General features: G+C 37.4%; 1 protein-coding gene across 5 annotated transcripts in view; it reads left to right on the top strand.

The window, feature by feature from the left end:
• The first annotated feature begins 16 nt into the window (after nt 1-16).
• Nucleotides 17-22,758, top strand: part of PARG (poly(ADP-ribose) glycohydrolase) — a 152,704-nt gene continuing 129,962 nt past the window's right edge. The window contains exons 1-6 of one of the 5 annotated variants that reach the window (XM_037804875.1): nt 17-500; nt 5,679-5,745; nt 12,884-13,867; nt 15,056-15,239; nt 19,129-19,251; nt 19,378-19,461. In XM_037804875.1, coding sequence (XP_037660803.1) covers nt 281-500; nt 5,679-5,745; nt 12,884-13,867; nt 15,056-15,239; nt 19,129-19,251; nt 19,378-19,461 — 1,662 coding nt within the window. In that variant the 5' untranslated portion in view covers nt 17-280. Of the gene's footprint in view, nt 501-4,735; nt 4,809-5,678; nt 5,746-12,883; nt 13,868-15,055; nt 15,240-19,128; nt 19,252-19,377; nt 19,462-22,758 lie in introns of those variants that run through there. The other 4 variants (XM_037804876.1, XM_037804877.1, XM_037804879.1 and 1 more) reach the window with 4 other exon arrangements.

Below are 22,758 nucleotides of genomic sequence, written 5' to 3'. Positions count from 1 at the left end.
AGCCCCGGAAGGCGGAAGTGCCTGACCGTTGCCTTTCGGTTGTGGGAAAGTGAACGAAGCTAGAGTCAAAACCGCGTATCCTGAGGCAGAGGGAAGGCAGGCAACGACATAGGGCCCGGCTTGGGAGTCCGGCGGAGCAGCAACTGCAGAAGCAGGCAGCAGCAGAGAGGGAATGGTGCTGGGAGGCGCCGAGAAAGAGGCTCAGTCCTTCCCTCTCAGGGTTAGTGAATGAAACTCTCCGCCCGGGTCGGCCCGGGGACTCTGCGCCGCGGGTCCCAGCATGAGTGCGGGCCCCGGCTGTGAGCCCTGCACCAAGCGACCCCGCTGGGGCGCCGCTGCAACTTCGCCGCCTGCCGCCTCGGACGCCCGCGGCTTCCCCGGCAGGCAGAGGCGCGTCCTCGACCCCAAGGACGCTCCTGTGCAGTTCAGGGTCCCACCGTCCTCGCCAGGCTGCGTCCCTGGGAGGGCGGGACCGCACAGAGGCAGCGCCACCTCGCTTGGTACGTGGGGAAATAAAAGTCTTTGTCTTTCGCCCTGGCCCGAACTTCTTCCTGGTCTCTGAGGACCCGGGGGTTCCCATCACTCCTTTCTGGCCTTGTGCGCACTGCTCTGAGGTTCCCTTGCTGAACTTCCTTGCTTCTGCTTTCAAAAATCTGTCAGGAGAGATAGACAATTATTAAGTCAATATAATAAAGGGGGGTGGACGTTCTCATAGGTGAAGGACAGATTGTAACGATAGGAATCAGAAGTAGCACCTAACCTAGTCTGTGGACCCAAGATAGTCTCCCAGAAGATGAGATGCTTATTCTGAGGCCTGAAGAATGAGTAGAAGTTGGCTGGATAAAGGGAGGTATAGAAGTGTCCCAGGAGTGTGGCTGGTGCACAGAGGAGAATATTGACTGCAGAGAGGTAGGCAAGGGTCAGATGCTGCTGGGCCATGCAGTTTGTGCTAAGGATTTTGAACTTTATTCCTAAGGGCAATGAGAACCCATTAAAAGGTTTTAGGTAAGGGAGTGACTTGATGAGGTTTGTGTGTGTGTGTATGTGAAAGATCCCTGTGGCTGGTGTGTGGAAAATGAAGAACAAATTGAAAGGAAGCTGAGGTAGATGAGGCCCAAGACTAGTTAAGGAGTTAGTCTAGGTAGGAGATGATAGGGCTTCGACTTGCATGTGGGAAGAAGGGAAGTAGTGGATTCAGGAGAGAATGGGAAATGTGAGTTTGGGGCTTAAAAGAAATAGATCTGTGCCAGAGATGTCGAATTGGGAATTCTTGGCATAAACATGTAATTGATGCTGTGGAAGTAGATTAAATCAAATAAAGTGTATAGAGATATGTAAACATATCCTAGGACGGAATCTTTACGAATACCAGCATTTAGGTGAAGACTGAAGAGTAGCAGCCAGAGAGATAGGAAGGGCTAGCCTGTGTGGTGCCATGCAGAGAAGGGAGCATTTCATAAGGAAGCATTTCCAAAAGGATGCATCAGTCAAGAGTGTAAGAGGCTGGGCAAAGGTCAGGTAGGCCTGTGGTGAGTGGTATATACATAGGTCTCTCAGGTCTTAGAGACAATGGGGAATAGACTTGAACTAAGTCTTGAAGGGTGAGCAGTATTTGTTGTGTAAGTCAAGGAGAGAAAGCATTATAGAAGCAGAGGAAAGAGCTCTTGCAAAGGTTGTAGGACTGAAGCATAGGATGGTAGAGAGGAACGTTGGGATGAGGCTGGAAATGTGGGCAGGAGCTTATCAGGGACCAACTCAAGTGCCATTTTAAAAAGATTGGGCTTTATTCCGTAGGTAATGGGGAGCCACTAACATCTTCTAAGCAGAGGAATACATTTGATTAATATTTGAGGAAGGATGGCTTAGGCAGTGGCTTTTGGACTTTTCTGCCTGCAACCTGCAGTCTACATTTTGTCTAGTATATTGAGTAAGAAATATATGTAACCTAGAAAATATGTCATATTTATATCTGAAACAAATATTTCATGAAATAATACCTACCTTAATTATATATAGTACCTTAATTATGTATGGTGCATTCTTATATTCACTGTATTTCACTTTTAAAATGCTGCCGTTTTTGGTAGTTTGTAAAATACTGGATTAGAGAATGTTAAGACTGTAGACAGAGAGATGGAGACCAGTTGAAGGAAACAAACACAGTTGTTTAACAAGTGATGAAACTTTTTTTAATGATAGTGCTTTTGAAGATGGAGAGGAAGGAATGGATTTAAGATTAGGATGTAGATTTCAGAGTATGTGGTGAAGGAAAATGCAAGGGAGAGGAATTAAGAATCTCCAGGTACTGTATCTGACTTCTGTGACAGGGTACTCTGGTCCCATTAATTTTATTTGCATTTAAAGAAGGAGGAGCTAATTACTGGGGGAAAAACAAAGTTCACTGGTTGGATCTTCCTCTTTCTGCTGGAGAGGAGCCAGGTTAATACTTGGGCTGCACCCCATCTGTGTAAATGTTTAATGTATGCTTGGCATAGGACACCAATTAATAGAATGTTCACAGTCTTAATGTGTTTATCAGACACTGTTGTTTCATAGTTTGAAATTCTTTTAGGAACCTGGTCTAAAAAAAAAATGTAGTTATTTTAGGATAACAGGTGGGGTAGAGAAAAGGATATTTATTCATTGTCTTAGCATTTGGTATTATTTATCTTCCTAGATATATTTCTCATATTAATTGCAATCTATGAATCTACATATAGGTAGAGCTCAGTATGCTGGTTCACATCATGATAAGGAATGACTTACCCAGTTGTGTTGCTGTAGGAGCTCCCCTTCTCTGCCTGCTATATAACTATCTAGAGTTCTCTTTGCACCCTCTCCAGGTCTAGCTGGGCAGGAGCTAGCTTGGGACCCACCTCTTCATAAGTCTTTCAGCCTCAGTGCTGTTAAAAGCATCTTCAGATCTCTGTCCTTGAGTCAAAACTCACCCACTGTCCCTTGCTCCTTGGTCTCTCTGCATCCATTCTTTCTCACATCTCATCTTGCAGCTGCTGGAGGAAAGGGACTCTGTGGAATTGGAGAGTTCCTTTGAAGTGAAGGTGAATTTTACTTCATTGTGTTTTTTCCTATTTCTATAGTGGCTAGTGGAACAACTGGCTCATTGACACACACTGGTGTGTTACCGATGAGCATATGTGTAAGTGCTGGGAAGGCAGAATGAAGTTGGAGAACTACTGATCTCAGTAATAAAAAAGGATCAGTTAGAAGTGTTAGGAAAAACTGCATTTGTTGAGTGTCTCCCTTGCCAGGCAAATTTTAATTAGGTCTCTCAGGACTTAGAGACAATGGGGAACAGACTTGAGCTAAGTCTTGAAGGATGAGCAGTTATTTGTTGTAATATTTCTTCTTACTAATCCAGATAACCCTTGGAAGAAGGTGTTGTTGACCCCATTTTGCAGCAGAGGAAATAGACACTCAAAGAAGGAAAGGAACTCACCCAAGCTGGTGCTGGTAAATTATGGAGCCAAGATTTCAACCCAGGATTGTGTGACTCCAGAACTTGTATCTTTTTCCTTACTTTCTCTAGCTTCCCTTTTGGTTTGCTATAGTTATTTTTGGTTAAAAGAAGGAAGCCTCTACATGATTTTATGCTTACTTTAGGAATCAGAGGGGTAACACTTTGAAACAGTTCTGTGATGTGTTAGGTAAGAAACCTTTGGAAGCCAGAGTTGTGATATTGGAAAGAGAAGTAGGCAGTCCTTTCCCAGGGGTGCTTGAAAGAAAGAAAGACTGCCCACACTGAGAAATGTTTTATTAGCAGAAAATATTGTCGAATATAGGGAACCTAGAGATAGACAGCAACTAGTGAAAGGGGAACAATAATCTATTAAGAACAGATAAGATATTGAGGGTAGTCTTAATGATATTGGAATTTACGGGAATGACTATGGTTCATTAATTTTCTTGGGGTATGGTAGGAGCATATTGGAAGCAATGTAGTTATTTTAGAATATTTGTTTTTCTTATTCCTTTATTTTGTTTTGTTTGAAGTTTTTTTTATTTTTGATAAATAAAGTTTTTAACAAAAAAAGAAAATATTGGCCTTTACCTCTTGATTCTCTTCCTTCACCCCTTTCTCAGGTCTCCAGAATCATTATAGAAAGCCTAAAGCTAGAGAGAGAATAGATTCTCAGTGTCAGGGCTGCAGGAGAGAGCCTTCTGCCCCTTGAACTTTGCTGTAACAATCATCATAGTTTTTCATGACATAATGCTGTTTGTAGTTATTAGGCTCTTGTAGATGTATCACTGTAGTACTGTGCTTCATCTGTCTTGTAGGGGCCTAGCATTGTGTGCTGTTTAATCCTTACATTTATGGAAAAAGGTGTTTTAAATTCTAAACTGACTCAAGGAATGAATCTGTTGGCACAGTGCTGATTTTCTGAACTTGTTGTATTTGTTATAATGAAATCAGAGAACATGGAACTATAGAAGCATTCTCAGAATCAAATGTTTTGTCTTCTTACTTGCTTCTGATTAAAGCTCAGTTTTCCTCTGAAGCCTGGTATACTGAAGAAGCACTAAGCAAAATCACTAAATTAGTGGTATATGTGATTTTTGTGATAGAAACTATTTAAAATCTATTAATCAAAGATGTATTAATTAGAATATCAGTACTTTCTGGCAAGTAAAAATCATACAGCTCTTGAATATTTTTCTGGTATAAAAGTCTCTGCAAATCTGAAATGCATTTTAATTATTCTATCATCCCAGTGTAGGTAACCTGCTGATTTTCACATATTTGAGCCAGCATCTGTTTTGCTTGTGTTATGCTGTTTGAGGAAACGTAGGTAAGCTGGAGTCTATGGTATAAGAAGGTGCCTAGAGTCTTATATTGCAGTTTAGAGAGTAGATGAGAATGTTAAAGATTTTATCTCTTCTTATACTAAAATATTATATACATTCAGTCCAGATCCAGCATAATAAATTTTGACAGCACACATTTCTAAAGCTCATAATAAAATGTGGCTTGGATTTATTATGTGGCATCTCCCTTTCCTGAGCCATTGATTCTGCCTTTGCTACTGTGTCCCGGCCATTTCTCCTCAGTTGTCTCTTTGGCAGCTCATATTTGTATGTTCAGAATAGACCCAATCATATTTTGTCCAAACCTGCTTCTTCTGTATTCCACATTTCTCCTTAACAATGAACCAGCCTGCAGGTCTCTCAAGTTGGGAGCTTAGTGTCATCTCGAACCTTTCCTGTCATTGTGAAGTCTGTGGTTACTCTCCTTTCTCAGTTTTTGCTCTCTATTCTCACAAGGACGAGTTTATGTCCTTGGCCAGGAGTTCTGAGAGATAACTATTAACGTGCATGTTTTACAGATAAGGACTCTGAGTCAGAGAAATGACCTCTCACAAGGCCACAGAAAAAGCCAGTGGAGTGCCAGGATGTGAATCCAGGTGGTCTGATTCCAGAGCCTGTGCCCTCATGTATGAGGCCATGTCAGCTTGTTTAGGGACTGGTCACCTTCTGTCCTGTGCCGTATGCATGTATAGTTAAGCTCTTTGCTAACCTCCTATTGTCTGTGGGTGGAAGGAGTGTGACTAATCTTTGTTTGACCCACAGAACCTAGCACACTTCCTTGCATGGACAATATGCTATAGAAGTAGTCTACTTGAAGGAATGTACACATATACATTAATTTTCTTTTTTTGCAGTTTTCAAACAAAAGACTATTACCAGTTGGATGGACACTAAAGGAATCAAGACAACCAAATTAGAAAGGTATAGCGATATGCCTGTATAGAGAATTGAATAACATAATGCATGTATGTTTTATCTTCATGCTATTTTCTCTCCTTTGTGCTTCATCTATTTCCTTTTTTTTCTTTTTTAACTTAAAAAAAATTTTTTAAGTAGTTTTATTCCCATACTGTACAGTCCGTCCAATGTGTACATTCAGTGGCTCTCAGTATGATCTCAGAGTTGTGCTTTCATCACCATAATCAATTTTAAAATGTTTCATTGCTCCAAAATGAAAACCCCATACCCCTTATGCCCCCCATATTATTGACACTTAGTATTGGTGTGGTACCTTTGTTACAGTTGATGGAAGAATATTATAATGTAACTGTTACTATAGGAAAAATATTATAATGTTACTGTTAACTATAGGAAGAATATTATAATGTTACTGTTAACTATAATCCATAGTTTATATTAGATGTATTTTTCCCATATACAACCTTATTATTAAGACTTTGTAATTGTGATGTGCATTTCTTCTAGTTCATAGAATAACATTCTTATATTTGTTCTATTAACCACCTTCATTGTCCATGACAGCGTTCACTATGTTTTACAGTCCCATGTTTCATCTTCTAGCTTTCTTTCTAGTGATATACATGACCCTAAACTTCCCCTTTCAAAGACAGTCACACTCACCTTACAATTCATCTCTCTTGATTACACCACTCACAATTATGTCCTACCATCACCTCTCTCCATTTCCAAACATTTACAATCAACCTTATTAAAAATTCTGTCCAAATTAAGCATTAGGTCCCCATTCTCTACTCTCATGCTATCTTCTGGTTACTTATATTCTGGCTATTAACTCCATGAGTTTGCTCATCCTATTTAGTTTATATTAGTGAGATCATACAATATTTCTCCTTTTGTGTCTGACTTATTTCACTTAACATAATGTCCTCAAGGTTCATCCATGTTGTCGCATACATGAGGACTTCATTCTTTCTTACAGCTGAATAATATTCCATCTTATGTATATACCACAGCTGAATAATATTCCATCTTACGTATATACCACATTTTGTTTATCCTTTCTTCAGTTGATGGACGCTTAAGTTGCTTCCATGTTTTGGCAATTGTGAACAATACCACAAGAACACTGATGTACCAATGTCTGTTCATGGCCCTGCTTTCAGTTCTTCTGAGTATATACCTAGTAGTGGGATTGCTGCATCATATGGCTTCCTGGGAAACCGCCAAACTGTGTTCCACAGTGGCTGTATCATTTTACATTCTTACCAGCAGTGGATGAGTGTTCCTATTTCTCAACATCTTCTCCAACACTTTTAGTTTTCTGTTTAATAGTGGCCGTTTCTAGTAGGTGTGAAATGATAGCTCATTGTGGTTTTGATTTTTATTTCCCTAATAGCTAATGATGTTCAGCATCTTTTCATGTGCTTTTTAGCCATTTGTATGTCTTCTTTGGAAAAGTGTCTATTCAAGTCTTTTGCCCATTTATAAATTAGCTTGTTTATCTTTTTATTGTTGAGTTGTAGGATTTCTTTAGATATTCTGGATATTAAACCCTTATTGGATACGTGATTTCTGTGTCAATCAGTATGACCATATGGTTTTTTCCCCCTTTTTTTGTTATGTGGTATATTACATTAATTGATTTTCTTGTGTTGAATCACCCTTGCACACTTGGAATAAAACACTTGGTCATAGTGTATAATTCTTTTAAAGTTCTGTTGGATTTGATTTGCAATTATTTTGTTGAGAATTTTTGCATGTATATTCACTAGGGAAATTGGTCTGTAATTTTCTTTTCTTGCAGTATCTTTATCTAGCTTTGGTATTAAGGTGATGTTAGCGTCATACAATGAGTTAGGGAGTGTTTCCTTCTCTTCAATTTTTTAGAAGAGTTTGAGCAGGATTGGTATTAATTCTTTTTGGGATGCTTGGTAGAATTCACCTGTGAAGCCTTCTGGTCCTGGGCTTTTCTTTGTTAGTAGGTTTTTGATGACTGATTCAATCTCTTTACTTATGAGGTTTGTTAAGGCCTTCTGTTTCTTCTATAGATGAGGCCTTCTGGTTCTTCTATAGATGGTGTTGGTTATTTGTATGTTTTTAGGAAATTGTCCATTTCCTCTACGTTGTCTAATTTGTTGGCATACAGTTGTTCTTGGTATCCTCTTATGACCTTTTCTATTTATGTGGGGTCAGTGGTAATGTCCCCTCTTATTTCTGATTTTATTTCTTTGCATCTTCTTTCTTCTTTTCTTTGTCGGTCTAGCTAAGGGTTTGTCAGTTTTATTGATCTTCTGAAGAACAACTTTTGGTTTTCTTCATTCTATTGTTTTTTTGTTCTCGATTTCATTTATTTCTGCTCTAATCTTTGTTATTTCTTCTGCTTGCCTTGGGATTAGTTTGCTGTTCTTTTTCTAGTTCTTGCAGGCATGAAGTTAGGTCTTTGATTTTGGCTTTTTCTTCTAATGTAGGCATTTGGGGCTATAAATTTCCCTCTCAGCACTGCCTTTGCTGCATCTGGTAAGTTTTGATATGTTGTATTCTCGTTTTTGTTTGTCTCAAGATAGTTACTGAATCTGTTGCAATATTTTCTTTGACCCACTGATTATTTTAGAGTGTGTTGTTTTACCTTCATATATTTGTGAATTTTCCATTTCTCTGCCTGTTAATGATTTCCAGCTTCATTCCCTTATAGTCAGAGAAAAGTACTGTGTATAATTTAAATCTTTTTAAATTTATTGAGATTTGTTTTGTGACCCAACATGTTGTCTATCCTGGAGAATGAACCATGTGCACTTGAGAAGAATGTATATCCTGAGATGCAATGTTCTGCATATGTCTGTTAAGTCTAGTTCATGTATCATATTATTGAAGCTCTCTGTTTCCTTATTGACCTTCTATTAGTTGTTTTATCTATCAGTGAGAGTCATGTATTGAATATTATTGTAGAGACGTCTGTTTCTCCCTTCAGTTTCACCAGTGTTTGCCTCATGTATTTTGGGGCAACCTGGTTAGGTGCATATATATTTATGACTGTCATTTCTTCTTGGTGATTGCCTCTTTTATTAATATATAATGTCCTTCTTTGTCTCTTATAAAGTTTTTGCATTTATTTTTGTGTTTATTTTGTCTGATGTTAGTTTATCTACCCCAGCCCTTTTTTGGTTACTGTTTGCATGGAATATCATTTTCTAGCCTTTCATTCTCATCCTATTTGTATCCTTTGGTGTGAGGTCAGTCTCTTGTTGACAGCATGTAGATGGATCATATTTTTTTTTAATTCATTCTGCTAGTCTGTGTCTTTTGATTGGGAAGTTTAATCAATAACATTCAATATTAGTGCTGTAAAGGCGGTACTTACTTCAACCTTTTATCCTTTGGCTTTTACAAGTCATTCTGCTTTTGTCTCTCTTTTTACCCTTTTAGTTACCCTTACTGATAAGCTTCATTTCTATACTCCTCCACACTTCTCTCTCCTGTCTTTTCCTTTCAGCATGCAGACCTCCCTTAGTATTTCTTGTAGGGCAGGTCTTTTGTTAGCGAACTCTCTCAGCGTCTGTCTATCCGTGCATATGTTAAATGCTCTCTCATTTTTGAAGGACAGTTTTGTCAGATAAAGAATTCTTAATTGACAATTTTTCTCTTTCAGTATCTTAAATATATCATACCACTGCCTTCTCACCTCCATGGTTTCTGAGAAATTGGCACTGAGTCTTATTGCAGTCCCTTGTATGTGACGAATTGCTTTTCTCTTGCTGCTTTCAGAATTCTCTCTTTGTCTTTGGCATTTGACATTCTGATTAGTATGTGTCTTGGAGTAAGTCTATTTGGATTTATCCTGTTTGGAGTATGTTGCGTTTCTTGGACTTGTACCTTTAAAAAGTCTTTCATAAGAGTTGGGAAATTTTCGGCCATTAAAATCTTCATATAGTCTTTCTGCCACTCTCCCCCGCTTTTCTCCTTCTGGTACACCCATGTCACATATGTTTGTGTACTTCATACTGTCACACCTGAGACTCTGCTCCATTTTTCCATTCTTTTCTCTATCTGTTCTTTTGTCTGTTCAATTTCAGATGTCCTGCCTTCTAGGTTGCTGATTTTCTTCTGCCTTTTCAAATCTGCTGTTGTATGCTTCTAGCATATTTTTAATCTCATCTGTTGTGCTTTCATTCGCATAAATTCTGTTATTTTCTTTGCACGCTTTCAAATTGTTCCTTATGTTCACCCAGTGTCTTCTTAATATCCTTTCTCTCTTTAGCTATATTTCCCTTCCTCTCCTTAAATTGATTTAGGAGATTTGTTTGAACATCTTTGATTAGTTGTTCCAAATTCTATATCTCCTCCTCCTTTTTAATTTGTTCCTTTGACTGGGCCATATTTTCCTATTTCTTGGTATGGGTTGTAATTTTTTGCTGATGTCTGAGCATCTGATAATCTTGATAAGATTATTCTGAAGGTTGGTTTCTCTCTCTTGTGTAGGATTTTGTTGGTGATTGAGTTTGTGTTAAGTCTCTTTGACACTTGGCTCATCAGTATTTCCCAGCCAAAACAGAGCCAGGGACACATACTAGGGGTGCAAACCAGCTCCAATACCCCTGGGGAGTGGGCCAGAAAAGATGCCAAGAAGCTTTTTTTTTTTTCAGCTGTGCTCTCCTGGCCTGCCCAGCAGATGGCACTCTTCAGCAACCTATTCCCTGCAGCCCTAAGAAGACAGGATATTTTTAGCCCTCTGGCAGCTCTGTCTTTGAAACTGGTGGAAACCATGAAACCGTGACGCAGACTTCTGTCCAGTATGGGCTTAACAGTGGGACCCAGAGGTCTAAATATGCCTCAGTGCTGGGCCATATCCCCTCTGTTCTTAGACAGGTGGACTTCTGCATTCCTCCCAGTCTGCAGCAGCCTGCCAGGCAGGGACCAGTGGACCCAAAGCTTGGTGGGGGTGGCACCAGGAGCTGGGGCTGAACAAGTTACTCACAGTTTGCCACTGCAGTTTCTCAATCTCCTTGTCTTGCTCTTCCCTGGGTACTGTGCAGTGCTCCCCTGGTCTCCGGAGCCCCAGAACAGTTGTTTCAAACAGTTTCTGTCTGTCCACTTTCTATTTTTGGAAGAGGGGTGAGTCCTGCAACTCCCTACTCCACTGTTTTCCTGGAAGTCCCCTCCATTTATTTATAGATAGTAAGTTTTTAGGGTCTTCTAAGTGTCAGGGGCCCCCCTGTAGACTTGAGATACAGGGATAAAAGAGGAATAGTCTGTTTCGAAGATAGTCATAGTGTAGTGGTAGTGACAGACACAAAACCATATAGTTATTACATAGTGTGATAAATGCAACAGGAAAGGTGTGAACCAAGTGCAGCAGTAGCTGGCATATAGAAGAAACAATGGACTTTACTTTTGGGCCATCAGGGAATGCTGCACAAGAAGGTGAATGAAATTTAAGACTTAAGGAAAGGGGGAGCCTCCGGAGTCCGATGGCCATGGGAGGTAGGTAGGTAGGTGTGTGGGGTTGCGCCGCCTCCAGTGCCACAGCTTTGCCTCTCTTCCCCCCTCCCTTTCCACCCCGAGCCCAATGCTGCAGTACCAAACCTGGGTGGAGTTCAGCCACGCGCAGCCCAGAAGCTCCACCTTGCAGACTCTATGAAGGCACATGTGGTTCTCAAATATAGGCATTCTGATGGGAGTCTGTGTATTGAAGTAACAGATGATTCAGTTTGTTTGGTGTATAGAACAGACCAAGCTCAAGATGTAAAGAAGATTGAGAAATTCCACAGTCAACTAATGTGACCTAACAGTAGCCAAGGATTCCTGTAGTGTTGCCATGGAAATTGACTGAATGGTTTGAAATGAAGACTGTTCGTCATGTTCTTAGGAAGTGAATAAATATCTTTTGAATTTGAGGAAGTGTTGGGACAGAAAATACTTTATGTAACTAAGAGGGGTATTCAAAAGCCGAGAGATTATTTTTTATACTTTGTGTTTTAATGTTTGCTTTAAAGAGCTAGAAATGTAAATGCTTTCACTTAGAAAGCCTTTATTTATTTTTGGAAATTGTACATGAAATACATCTGTCTTAGAAACTTTGTGCAGATTATTTGGTGTTAGGCAAAATATATAATTATTTCTTTGGTAAATTTCTATCAGTAATTTGAAAAAGATATTAAGAGAAGTCAGTCTTCCTTCAAGTTAGTTCATCAGTCTTTAAAAAACAATTATATGTAGCCATTTTACTGGATCGATAATTCTTTTGCAGCATAAAAATTTGTGCTGTTGATGACCAGTAACTATATAATACGGTAACTAGATTACCTATGCATAGTAATATACCTAATTAAGTATAGTAGTGTAGTCTCAATTATATCTAAAGGTAATTATGAATTACAAGTATTCCTTTACCTTAAACTTTCCAGATTTAAACTGTATTTTTGAATGTAAGGTATTTGTAGTATCCTTAGCTCACTGAGCTGTAATTTATTTGAAATCGGTTTTCAGTGATCAAAAATAACTGCAGTTACTTTGAATGCATGAACTGAATGATGGTCGCTAATGACTGAAATCACCATATCACAGAAATATTTATTACATATATCCTATTATTTCTCAGAAGGGCTAAGGATTATTTGAACTGTTAAATCTTTGCATACTTCTGTGACACCCCTGCCCATTTTTCTCTTTATTTAACCAAGGTATTAAGCATGACTCAAAATTGTTATGTTTTCCAATAAACCAGAAATATGATCTTAGTTGATGATTTATCTTCTATTTGTAACCTGAGTTTTATCACCTAAATGTAATTTCACATGTTGATTCCTCAAGTGTAAAATGAAGACACTATACATTAAAATATTTTTTGTTAGAAATTTGTCATGTTGAGCAACAGTTTAGCATGGAAAGTTCCATTGGCCATTACGAATTTTGGAATGTTTCAAAGAGGTCAGCAAATAAAATATTACGTGAATTTAAAAAAAAAAAGACTAAAGGAAGGGCATTATAGGTACATGTGCAAAGCCATGGAGCCATGAAAGAGCTGCATGTGTGCTTAGGTGGCCACAAGTCTTTTAATTATTGTTTTGACATTGTGGAATTGTGGTCAGGTCAGTGATTCTTTTTATCAGAAGTTGTTTTAAGTTCTCTCTTTCTCTTCTAGTTTGCATAGTACAGAAAACAACAACGCAAGAGTAGAATCGATGATGAGTTCTGTACAAAAAGATAACTTTTACCAACATAACATGGAAAAATTGGAAAATGTTTCCCAGCTAAGTCTTGCTAAATCGCCTGTTGAAAAAAACACACAGTACTTGAACCAGCATCAGACAGCAACTATGTGCAAATGGCAAAGCGAAGAGAAACAGACAGAGCGGCTTTTGGAAAGTGAGCCTCCCACAGTAACCCTGGTGCCCAAGCAGTTCAGTAATGCTAATATCGATCAGTCCCCCCAAAATGATGATCACAGTGACACAGATAGTGACGAAAACCAAGATAATCAACAGTTTTTGACACCTGTAAAACTTGCAAATGTAAAGCAGACTACAGAGGATGAACAGGCTAGAGAAGCCAGAAGCAACCACACATTCAGTGAGTCTTGTCACCCAGGGGAAGACTGTGGAAGTTGTCAGCAAGAGGAGATAGACTTGGTGCCAGAGAGTCCATTGTCAGATGTTGGCTCTGAGGACATCGGGATTGGACTGAAAAATGCCAACAAATTGAGCAGACACGAAAGTAGCCTAGGAAATTCTCCTCCATTTGAGAAGGAAAGTGAACCCGAATCACCCATGGATGTAGATAATTCCAAAAACAGCTGTCAGGACTCAGAAGCAGATGAAGAGACAAGCCCAGGTTTTGATGACCATAAAGATGGCAATTTCTCCCAAATAGCAAATAAAAAACCTTCAAGGTTTCATGCAAGAGATGCCGACACTGAATTTAGGAAACGGTACTCTACTAAGGGAAGTGAAATTAGGTTACATTTCCAATTTGAAGGAGAGAGTCGCACTGGAATAAATGATTTAAATGCTAAACTACCTGGAAGTTCTACTCTGAATGTAGAATGCAGAAATTCTAAGCAACATGGAAAAAAGGATTCAAAAATCACAGATCATTTCATGAGAATGCCCAAAGCTGAGGACAAAAGGTAATTTTTCCCATCAGGGATATCTCTCCAACAGTGTAACACATTTTATAAACTTTGTAAGGGGGTGTAACAAAGTTATGGTTTAAATTGTGAAACAAGAAAATAGTTGTATTTCTTGTTAACTATTCATGCTAAATTTTAGCCTAGATTCAAATATTTAAGTTCTAAAAAGGCCAGAAACTGAAAACAAGAAGTAAAATATGTATTAGAAATCATATTTTTAGTTTTATGAATTTCCTTCTGAAATTTATGAGAATTATCAGAACATGAAAATATTGGGGTTGATAGTAGCTACCATAGGCCAGATATTTCCCAAGGCCATTGTCTACTACAGTTTTTCAGTGTTTTGACAATCTTGCCAGATAGCTGGTATTGTACCTACTTCACAAACGAGAAGACTGATACTTGAATTAAATAATTTATTGAAATCATTAACTTGTGACTGCTAATGTTGGGATTCTAATCCAAGTCTGTCACATTACAATAAGCTTATGTTTTTGCCATTATCCCATACAGAATCTTTTTTTTTAATGAAATTTTATTGAGATTATTCACATACCAGATAATCATCCAAAGTATACAATCAGTGGTTCACAGTATCATCATATAGTTGTGCATTCATCAACACAATTTTTTGAACATCTTCATTACTCCAAAAAAAGTCATAAAAATTAAAAAGAACACCCAAAATATTCCATACCCCTTATCCCTCTCTATTATTTATTTATTTTTTTCTCTTTATTTTCTTACTCATCTGTCCATACACTGGATAAAGGGAGTGTCAGTCACAAGGTTTTTACAGTTACACAGTCACACCCATATGGAATCTTAAAGCCCACTCTCAGGATCATGATTTCCTTGATTGTTAATTTTCTACCATGCAACAGAAAGTTCACTTGATGTAAAATTACAAAATAGAGTCCTGAGACAGGTCAGTATTTGCAGTCAATACCGTGAGCCATGACTCATTTGGTGCTGTCCATATACACGTGTTTGGAAATTCCTTCTACAGACTGGTGAAAATAAGCTCTTGGAATTTACTATTGACTGTAAACATAAAAGAACTGAGGAGAGAGTACAAGCTTGGCATACTTAACAATAAAGTTCTGGGTAAGTTTTGTACTTGGATATCTGAGGGAATTTGAACAGTAAGTAATTTGTGAGTGACTACATTTGTCTCGACCTTAGAAAAGAACGTTGTGAAACAAGACATCAGAGAACAGAAAGGAAGATCCCTAAGTACATTCCACCTCACCTCTCTCCAGATAAGAAATGGCTTGGCACTCCCATTGAGGAGATGCGAAGAATGCCTCAGTGTGGGGTCCGCCTGCCTCTCTTGAGACCATCTACCAATCACACAGTAACTGTCCGGGTAGGTGTTACCTCTCACCTGTAAGCAGAAAAAACTGTGGGGTCCTGATGTAGGGCGATATTCATTAAGGTGAAAAGCAGATCAAGGCACAAACAGTTCTCCTTTCTGCGTACATAAAGTACTGAGAAGTCTACACAAGAGAAAAGTAGAAAGATAGCTTACTTAGTACAGTACTGGACAAATCAGCAAGATGAATCACTGTCAGCTGATGATGAAATGGAATTTTTTGATACTTTAAGAAAACTTGGATTCTATTTTAAAACTACTTTATTGAAGTATTTAAAATTCACCTGTTTTAAGTGCACAATTCAGTGGATTTTTAGTAAATTTACTGAATTATGCAGCCATCATCATAGTTCATTTAGAACATTTCCATCACTTGCTGGATTGTTTTAAATATCTGTCTCATTTATTAGTCTCTGGGTTAGATTTCACAGGGAATACTTAAAAAATTGAGGCATGATCCCTTTAATCATGCAGCTTAGTCTAGAGGTCATTAAATATTTTGAAGATCAGAATTCTCTGGCATGCTTAGAGCAGGAGAGGCATTGATCAGGGTGTGGGGTTTAAGCTGAGCTCTAAAAAAGCAGAAATTTCCGAGGTGGAGTTAGTAAGGCAAGAGAATTTCAAACAGATACATAGGCTTTATAAGAAAAGGCTTTGCGGCCAAAAAATAATTGTTTTAGAAATGGAAAGCATTTGTTTTGCTCGAGTTTAGAATTTACAAGGGGAATGGTGGGAGAGAAGTCTTGAAAAGTATATTGGGCCCTTCTTGTAGAGGGCTCCAGGGGCCAGGAACTGGGCTTGAGCCTGTAGGTATCATAGAACACTGAATTGCCAGTGCAGGCAATAGTTGTGTTGTAGCCAGCTTAACCAGACAGCTGGATGTCCAGAAAATTGAAGTGAGCATGCATTGTGATCAGGGAGAGGTCATGTAAGAGATTGATGAGAATAATAAGTGAGGCTAGTAATTATCAAATTGTGTTGCCTGGAGATGCTTCGGGGCTTCTATTGAAGCTTGACTTGCATTTCTTTTCTAAATGACATTTTTAAACTATGAAAACTCTAAAAGAGCTAACAAACACAATTTAATGTGAAATTCCAGCAGGTTTGCCAAGAGAGTACTCACTTTTGTGCAGACTGTAGCATCAAGATTCTCCTGCCACTGTTGTTTAACTGAAGAATATCCTCATACATCAGATAATAGTTAGAAAACTGTTACCATCTGCAAATATTTCAATGGAGATGTACTTTCAGTGGTGGATTGATGTAAGCTTTAGCTGTCATCTGTAAACTCCAATTTCAAGTTTTGTATTTCTTAAAAGTCTCGTCATTTATTGTTAGAATACGTAAAAGTTACTGTAAAATTATATTTATAAAAATAGCTTTTATCTGATGTAAATGTAATGATTTTGTGTCAGATTTCTTAATAGGAAAAAGTTCTGCTATTTTTGAAAATCACTGAGGTATGGTAATAACCGTGGGAATAAAAAAAATTAAACAAGTGGTTGCATTGTCTTGAAGTAAAATTGATAGGACACGATGAATTGTTAAATATGGAGGATAAGTGGAAAGAAGGATTGATAATTCATTTAAAGTTAAAGAAGCTGTTAATAGTGCAGATGTGAAGAAAAGATTGTTAGGGTAGTTTGTTAATTTTTCCTCCTTCCTCTCCTAACCCCCACAAAGAAAACCCAAAGCATCCTATGCTATCCTTATTTAAACTCTGTGCTGCTTATTTGTTATATATCCAATGATCTATGAATTTTCTAAATCTTTGTAAAATATCTTTATTTTATTGCAAATGTAATGCAGGATCATTGTAAAATAAAAGCAATTGTTATGTAAAAGTATTTAACTCAGAATGCCCAAATCCCTTTTTAGTGCCATTCCCAGAGTTTAAACAATTTCATATATATTCTTCTAGTTTGTTTTTCCCCCTGAATTTAGTAATATGATATGTGACTAACAGTTACTTAATAAGCAGTCCTTAGTTACTTAACATTTCTAAGATGCCAGGTATTTGAAGTAGCAAATATAGCAAAATAAAGCTTATATTCAGCTTTAGAAATGTAAGGCAATCTGAAGTTGCATGGTCGTGACAGCCAGTGCCTGATTATATATAAACACATATACATGCAGCCATATGTAAAGCATATTCTTATATTTGTGTTCCCTTCTATGTGAAACTCAACCAGTACTTGTTCGGTCACCTAAGATTACATGAAATATCTTTACAGAACCACCTTTGGGTTCTGTAAAGGGGAAAATACTTAGAATAAATTGATGACTCTGTCACATTTGACTTTTGACCATTCTTTCCTTCTTAGAATATTGTCATCCTTTGGCTACCATGATACCGTATAATTCTAGTTTTCTTTCTGTCTCCTTAGTCACTACTTACGTTCCTTTTGGGCTCTTCTATATGTGGCCATTAAGTGTTGTTAGAGCTTCTCAAGGCTTGATTTTCATAGGTCCTCTTTTCTTCTCTGGGTTTTTCTGGGTTGTCTCATCCAACCTTATGGTTTCAGTGGTCTCTCATATATAGCTGACTTTACAAATTTATTTCTCTTCATTTGCAGGTATTTTTATGAAGCTGCCTATTTCACGGTCACAAGCTCTTCTCTTTCTGAGGAATAATCTTCCTCTCCCCCTTTTCCTATTTTCTGTTTTATCCCTTGGAGCTCAGGTCAATTACCACTTCCTTAAGCAAGACTTTCCTAAGATCACCAAATAAGTTAAATCCATCTAGAATATGTTTTCATAACACCATGTACCTCTCATTCATAGCTTATTACAGTTGAATTTTTATATTTATGTGATTATTTAGTACCAATATGTGCTACAATATGGGAGAACCTTGAAAACTATGCTAAGTGAAAGAAGCCAGACACAAAAGGCCACATGTTGTATAGTCCATTTATGTAAAATGTACAGAATAGGCAAAATGAGAACTTGTATGTTTTAAAATACCTCCTTTCTCAAACATTTATGTAATGTTTATTATAAGTGGCTTGTGTGTGTGTATTTACATATGCATATATACACATGTATACATATAAAAACATATATGCCAGACACTGTCCTAAATACTCAGAATGCAAAGTTAATGTGGTTATTCTTGAGAAGTTTTGAGTCCAGTGGGAGAAGGAAAAACAAGTGTACTATATACAATAATGATCTAATAAAACAGGAAGGAGTAAACTCATTGACTATAAAAAAGTTTCTAAAGACTTCTTAGAGGAAATAAAAATTGAGCTGAGCTGTGAGAGTCAGAATAGGTGCTTAACTAGATAAAGGAGTAGTTGGTAATTGGTAGAATTGGTAGTGAAAAAACAAGACAGTAGTATGTAGAAAGGCATGTAGGTAAGAATGTGAATTTGCTCTATTTAAGATATAAATCTGCTGGCTTGTGTAGAACAGATAGTGTTTGGGTAAGAGAGTATGGTAAAAACAAATAAACAAAACTGGGAGTGTCCTTTGGCATTAGAGTCTGAAAGATCCAGCATTTGTACAGGCACAGGGGAACCATTCAAGGATTGGAAGACTGAGAATACTTCAGAAAGATGTTCCCAAGTGGGGAGATGGGTGCTAAGGGGAATGGGAGTATCTGGGAACAGTTGGTAGGGAGAGGAATAGGAGGATGTTGGCAGTACTTCAGGCAAGAGATGATGAGGGTCTGGGGCCTGGATGGGGTGTTCATGTGACTTGGAAATTCATTAAATGAGGTGAGGAGTGGGAACAGCTAGAGAGGACTGCTGAGATTTCTTGCTCAGGAGCCAGCCTCTACTATATAGCATTTGCATTGGCTACTTTCTTTGGATCATTGTATGGGAGATACACCTAATTTTTATGCACATAAGATGTTCTTGTCTACCCTCTATTTCAGATAGATCTTTTACAAGCAGGGGAAGTTCCTAAACCTTTTCCAACACATTATAAAGATCTGTGGGACAACAAGCATGTTAAAATGCCTTGTTCAGAACAAAACTTGTACCCTGTGGAAGATGAGGTAAGAATGAAACCGAAATCTTTTTGTCTCTGAAGGATGATTTAGTACTTGCTTCTTTGACTTCTGATTCTGTGATGCAAAAGAACTTGGAAATGATTTTCTCTCTTCCCCCTCCCCCCAACAAAGAATGGTGAGCGAACTGCAGGGAGCCGGTGGGAGCTCATTCAGACTGCACTTCTCAACAAATTCACACGACCCCAAAACCTGAAGGTATGTTCTCTATGCCATTCTTATTTCTTACACGTAGTTCTTATAGGTGGAGCCTGTGTTCCTTCCCTAAAGACATGTTTTGCTCTTAATAGACTCAGGTAACAGCATTACTTAAATTCAAAGTGTTTGCTTCCTCCTTAGAGACATTCCTGGTTTCCGCACCATCACTAGGAAATGAGAAGAATTGAGAGTTGTAAATGGCTTGCCTGAAGCCAAACACACCAATTTCCTTCAGTCCAAGCTTCTCTTTTATTTTTGTTTTAAAATTATCATGTTTCTGAAATGTCTTTAAAAGTAAATGAGGAGAGAATTATGTCTTCAGGATACAGCAGTATTTGCCCAAAGGGAAGCTGAGTTTCCTAATGATTAAAGTATACATTAAGCATTCTGTTTTTCATTATTTGAATTTAGCTTCTAGCAGTTTAATAATTTATGTATTAATCTTATATTTTGGCAATAATTTATTTTTTTAGATTTCATTTAAGATCATTAGGCAACCATTAGATTATTTTTGAAATATCTAAAATACAAATATCTAAAAAAAAATATCTAAAACACAAAATGACCATCTTTTTCTTTTTCTCACTGTAGCCACATAAACTTTTAAAGTTTTTATAATTATAATAGTTTTCTGTACTTCATTGAAAATGGATGTCATTTTCTTTGAGAGATTCAGTTTGCTGTATATAGTTTCTTGAGTTTCATAATGTTTTCCACCTATACTTACAAGTTATTTTTGAACTTTCTGTATCTTTCTGTAGCCTCTGTTTTTTTGTTTTTTTACTTTCTACCAAAAACATTAATTTGTTGTACCATAATGTATTTTAAAGGTTTGATTACTTAGAGACAGTGTTTCTCAATCTTGTAATGTTTCTCCTTTTAAAGAACTTCTCTGAGATGGAAAAAAAATTTTCAGTGTCTGCCAGGGTTTGCTTATTTTTAATATAATGTTAATTACATATGTACAAACCTAAAACTGAAAATAAACTCCTTATAGTTGTAGTGCTTCATACAGTTATATCAATTTGATTTGTTCCCCTTTTAAGCATAACGAAGCATCAAATAATTTGTTTTCATTATCACAGAAAACACAATTTGTATTCAGTATTCCTTTTTTACATAGAAGTGCATTTTAGCCATTGTCCAAACCCCAAGATAGTATTCAGAGAAATTTTTTTAAATACTGTATAAAGCAAAAAATCTTTATTTTCTATTTACTCCTTTTGTTACTAATTATGAACAGTTGATAGGTATTCTGGACACAAAAATGGGATCTATATGCAGCCATCAGTGGTACTGACTTTTGTGATCCAGATCCCTTAGCGTTTGACATGCCCATACTGCAGTGTGTTTCAGGATGGCTTAATCTTTCTACCATTTTTATATATTCAAAATACTGGCCTTCATTCCTACAAGTTGTCATTAAGCCTTTGTTTTCCAAAACCACAACTGTAAACTTACAAATGCAAAAGCAGTTCACCCAAGAATACTACCCAGACTCCAATTGAGAGAGACACCATCTTTGGGTCTTTATGACCTTATAAACGGGGGTTATTTTTAAAGAGTTTTCATATTTTTTCTTAAAGCATAAACATAGACTAATCATAATCTTCTGAAATCACAGTCTGCTCACTTTTTAGTAGTTCCTTAGTACTTCATGATTACTTTAGGAAGAGGTAATTGCTTTAGTTTGAGTTTTCCTTTCTTGTGTAGCTTATGGTAGATTTAACAGAACAGAATAATCCATCCAGATTTTCTTCTGCTTATGGTAATTGTTTCCTTTGCTGAAAGAATGCTATGGGAGAGGAAAGGGAAAACACTAACGCCCGCTATTTGATTATGATGATCTTTTTTCTGTTTATCTGCCATTTAATGTTAGATTACGAGGGATTTGAGACCTTAAGAGTTTAAAAAAGGAGCAGTGTCCTCAAAAGTTGATTTAAACAGTAATATTTCTATAAATGACATGTTTGATAATTTGCACAGAATGGATTTCCTTGTACTTTAATTGTTATGCTTGTTATGAGTTATGAACTAAAAAAAGCCTCATTCAATACTTGATAGCTAAGAATACAGAATAGCATCCAGTTTTTCTAATGATAGAGGACCTCATGGTAGCCTACTCTTGAGACTTAAAGACTGAAGTAGAAGTAAATATCCATTAGGTGTTAATGCTAACTAGAAAACCCCATTAAAGAGTTAGAAGGAAATGCTGTTTAAAAGGTTTTCCTTAACAACTTTGAGGAATAATCTACACATAAGTACATCCTTTTAAAGTGTATAATTTGATGAGTATTGACATTTGTATACACCTCCCTGTGAAGCTACCCCTACAACCAAGATACAGAATGTTTCTGTCACATCCCAAAGATTCCTCTTGCCTCTTTGCTGTCCATTTCGCTTTCTGCCCTCACCACAGGCAACAACCGATCTGCTTTCTTTCACTACAGATTAGTTTGCATTTTACATAAATGCAATCATGTAGTATGTATGGTATTGTGTCTAGCTATTTTCATTCAGAATGAAGACTTTTGAGATTCCTTCATGTAGTGGAATGTCTCAGTAGTTTGTTCCTTTTTATTGCTGGGTAGTAAGTTTTCCAGCATAAGCATTGTTTATCTGTTCACCTCTTGATAGATAGTGCTTTTTAATATTTTCTGTGAGGTTCTGAAATCAAATGCCAGTGATTAGGAAAAAATACTTAAAATATTTTATTTCCTAATGATAACTTATTTTGTGGCTTGCCAGAAAAAAAATTGGTTCCTAGTCAATAACATACATTTGTTAGGTCTTTTCTTCTTATTTTACTTTGTTGCTTGGAAATGATTTGTATAGCATGTGGTATTTTTCAGGAAGCTCTTTAGCTGAGTGTTAGTTTTGGTTTTTTTGTTTGTTTTGTTTTTTGGTTTTTTTGTTTAATTGGTTTTATTGAGATATATTCACACACCACACAGTTATCCATGGTGTACAATCAACTGTTCACAGTACCATCATGTAACTGTGCATTCATCACCCCGATCCATCCCTGAACATCTTCCCCATACCAGAAAGAATCAGAACAAGAATAAAAAATAAAAACAAAAAAGAACACCCAACACATCCCCTCCATCCCACCCCACTCCTCACCCAGTCTTTGTCCCCACCTTTCCACTCATCCATCCATACACTGGACAAAGGGAGTCCAGTCCACAAAGTTCTCACAATCACACTGTCACCCCCTGCAATCCATGTTGCCACACAATCGTCTTCAAGAGTCAAGGCTACTGGGTTGGAACTTGATAGTCTCAGGTATTTACC

Source organism: Choloepus didactylus, chromosome 15, assembly GCF_015220235.1.
Source record: "Choloepus didactylus isolate mChoDid1 chromosome 15, mChoDid1.pri, whole genome shotgun sequence".
NCBI lineage: Eukaryota > Metazoa > Chordata > Mammalia > Pilosa > Megalonychidae > Choloepus > Choloepus didactylus.
Note: the sequence above shows the minus strand (reverse complement) of the source record. Positions and strands in the feature narration are given on the sequence as shown.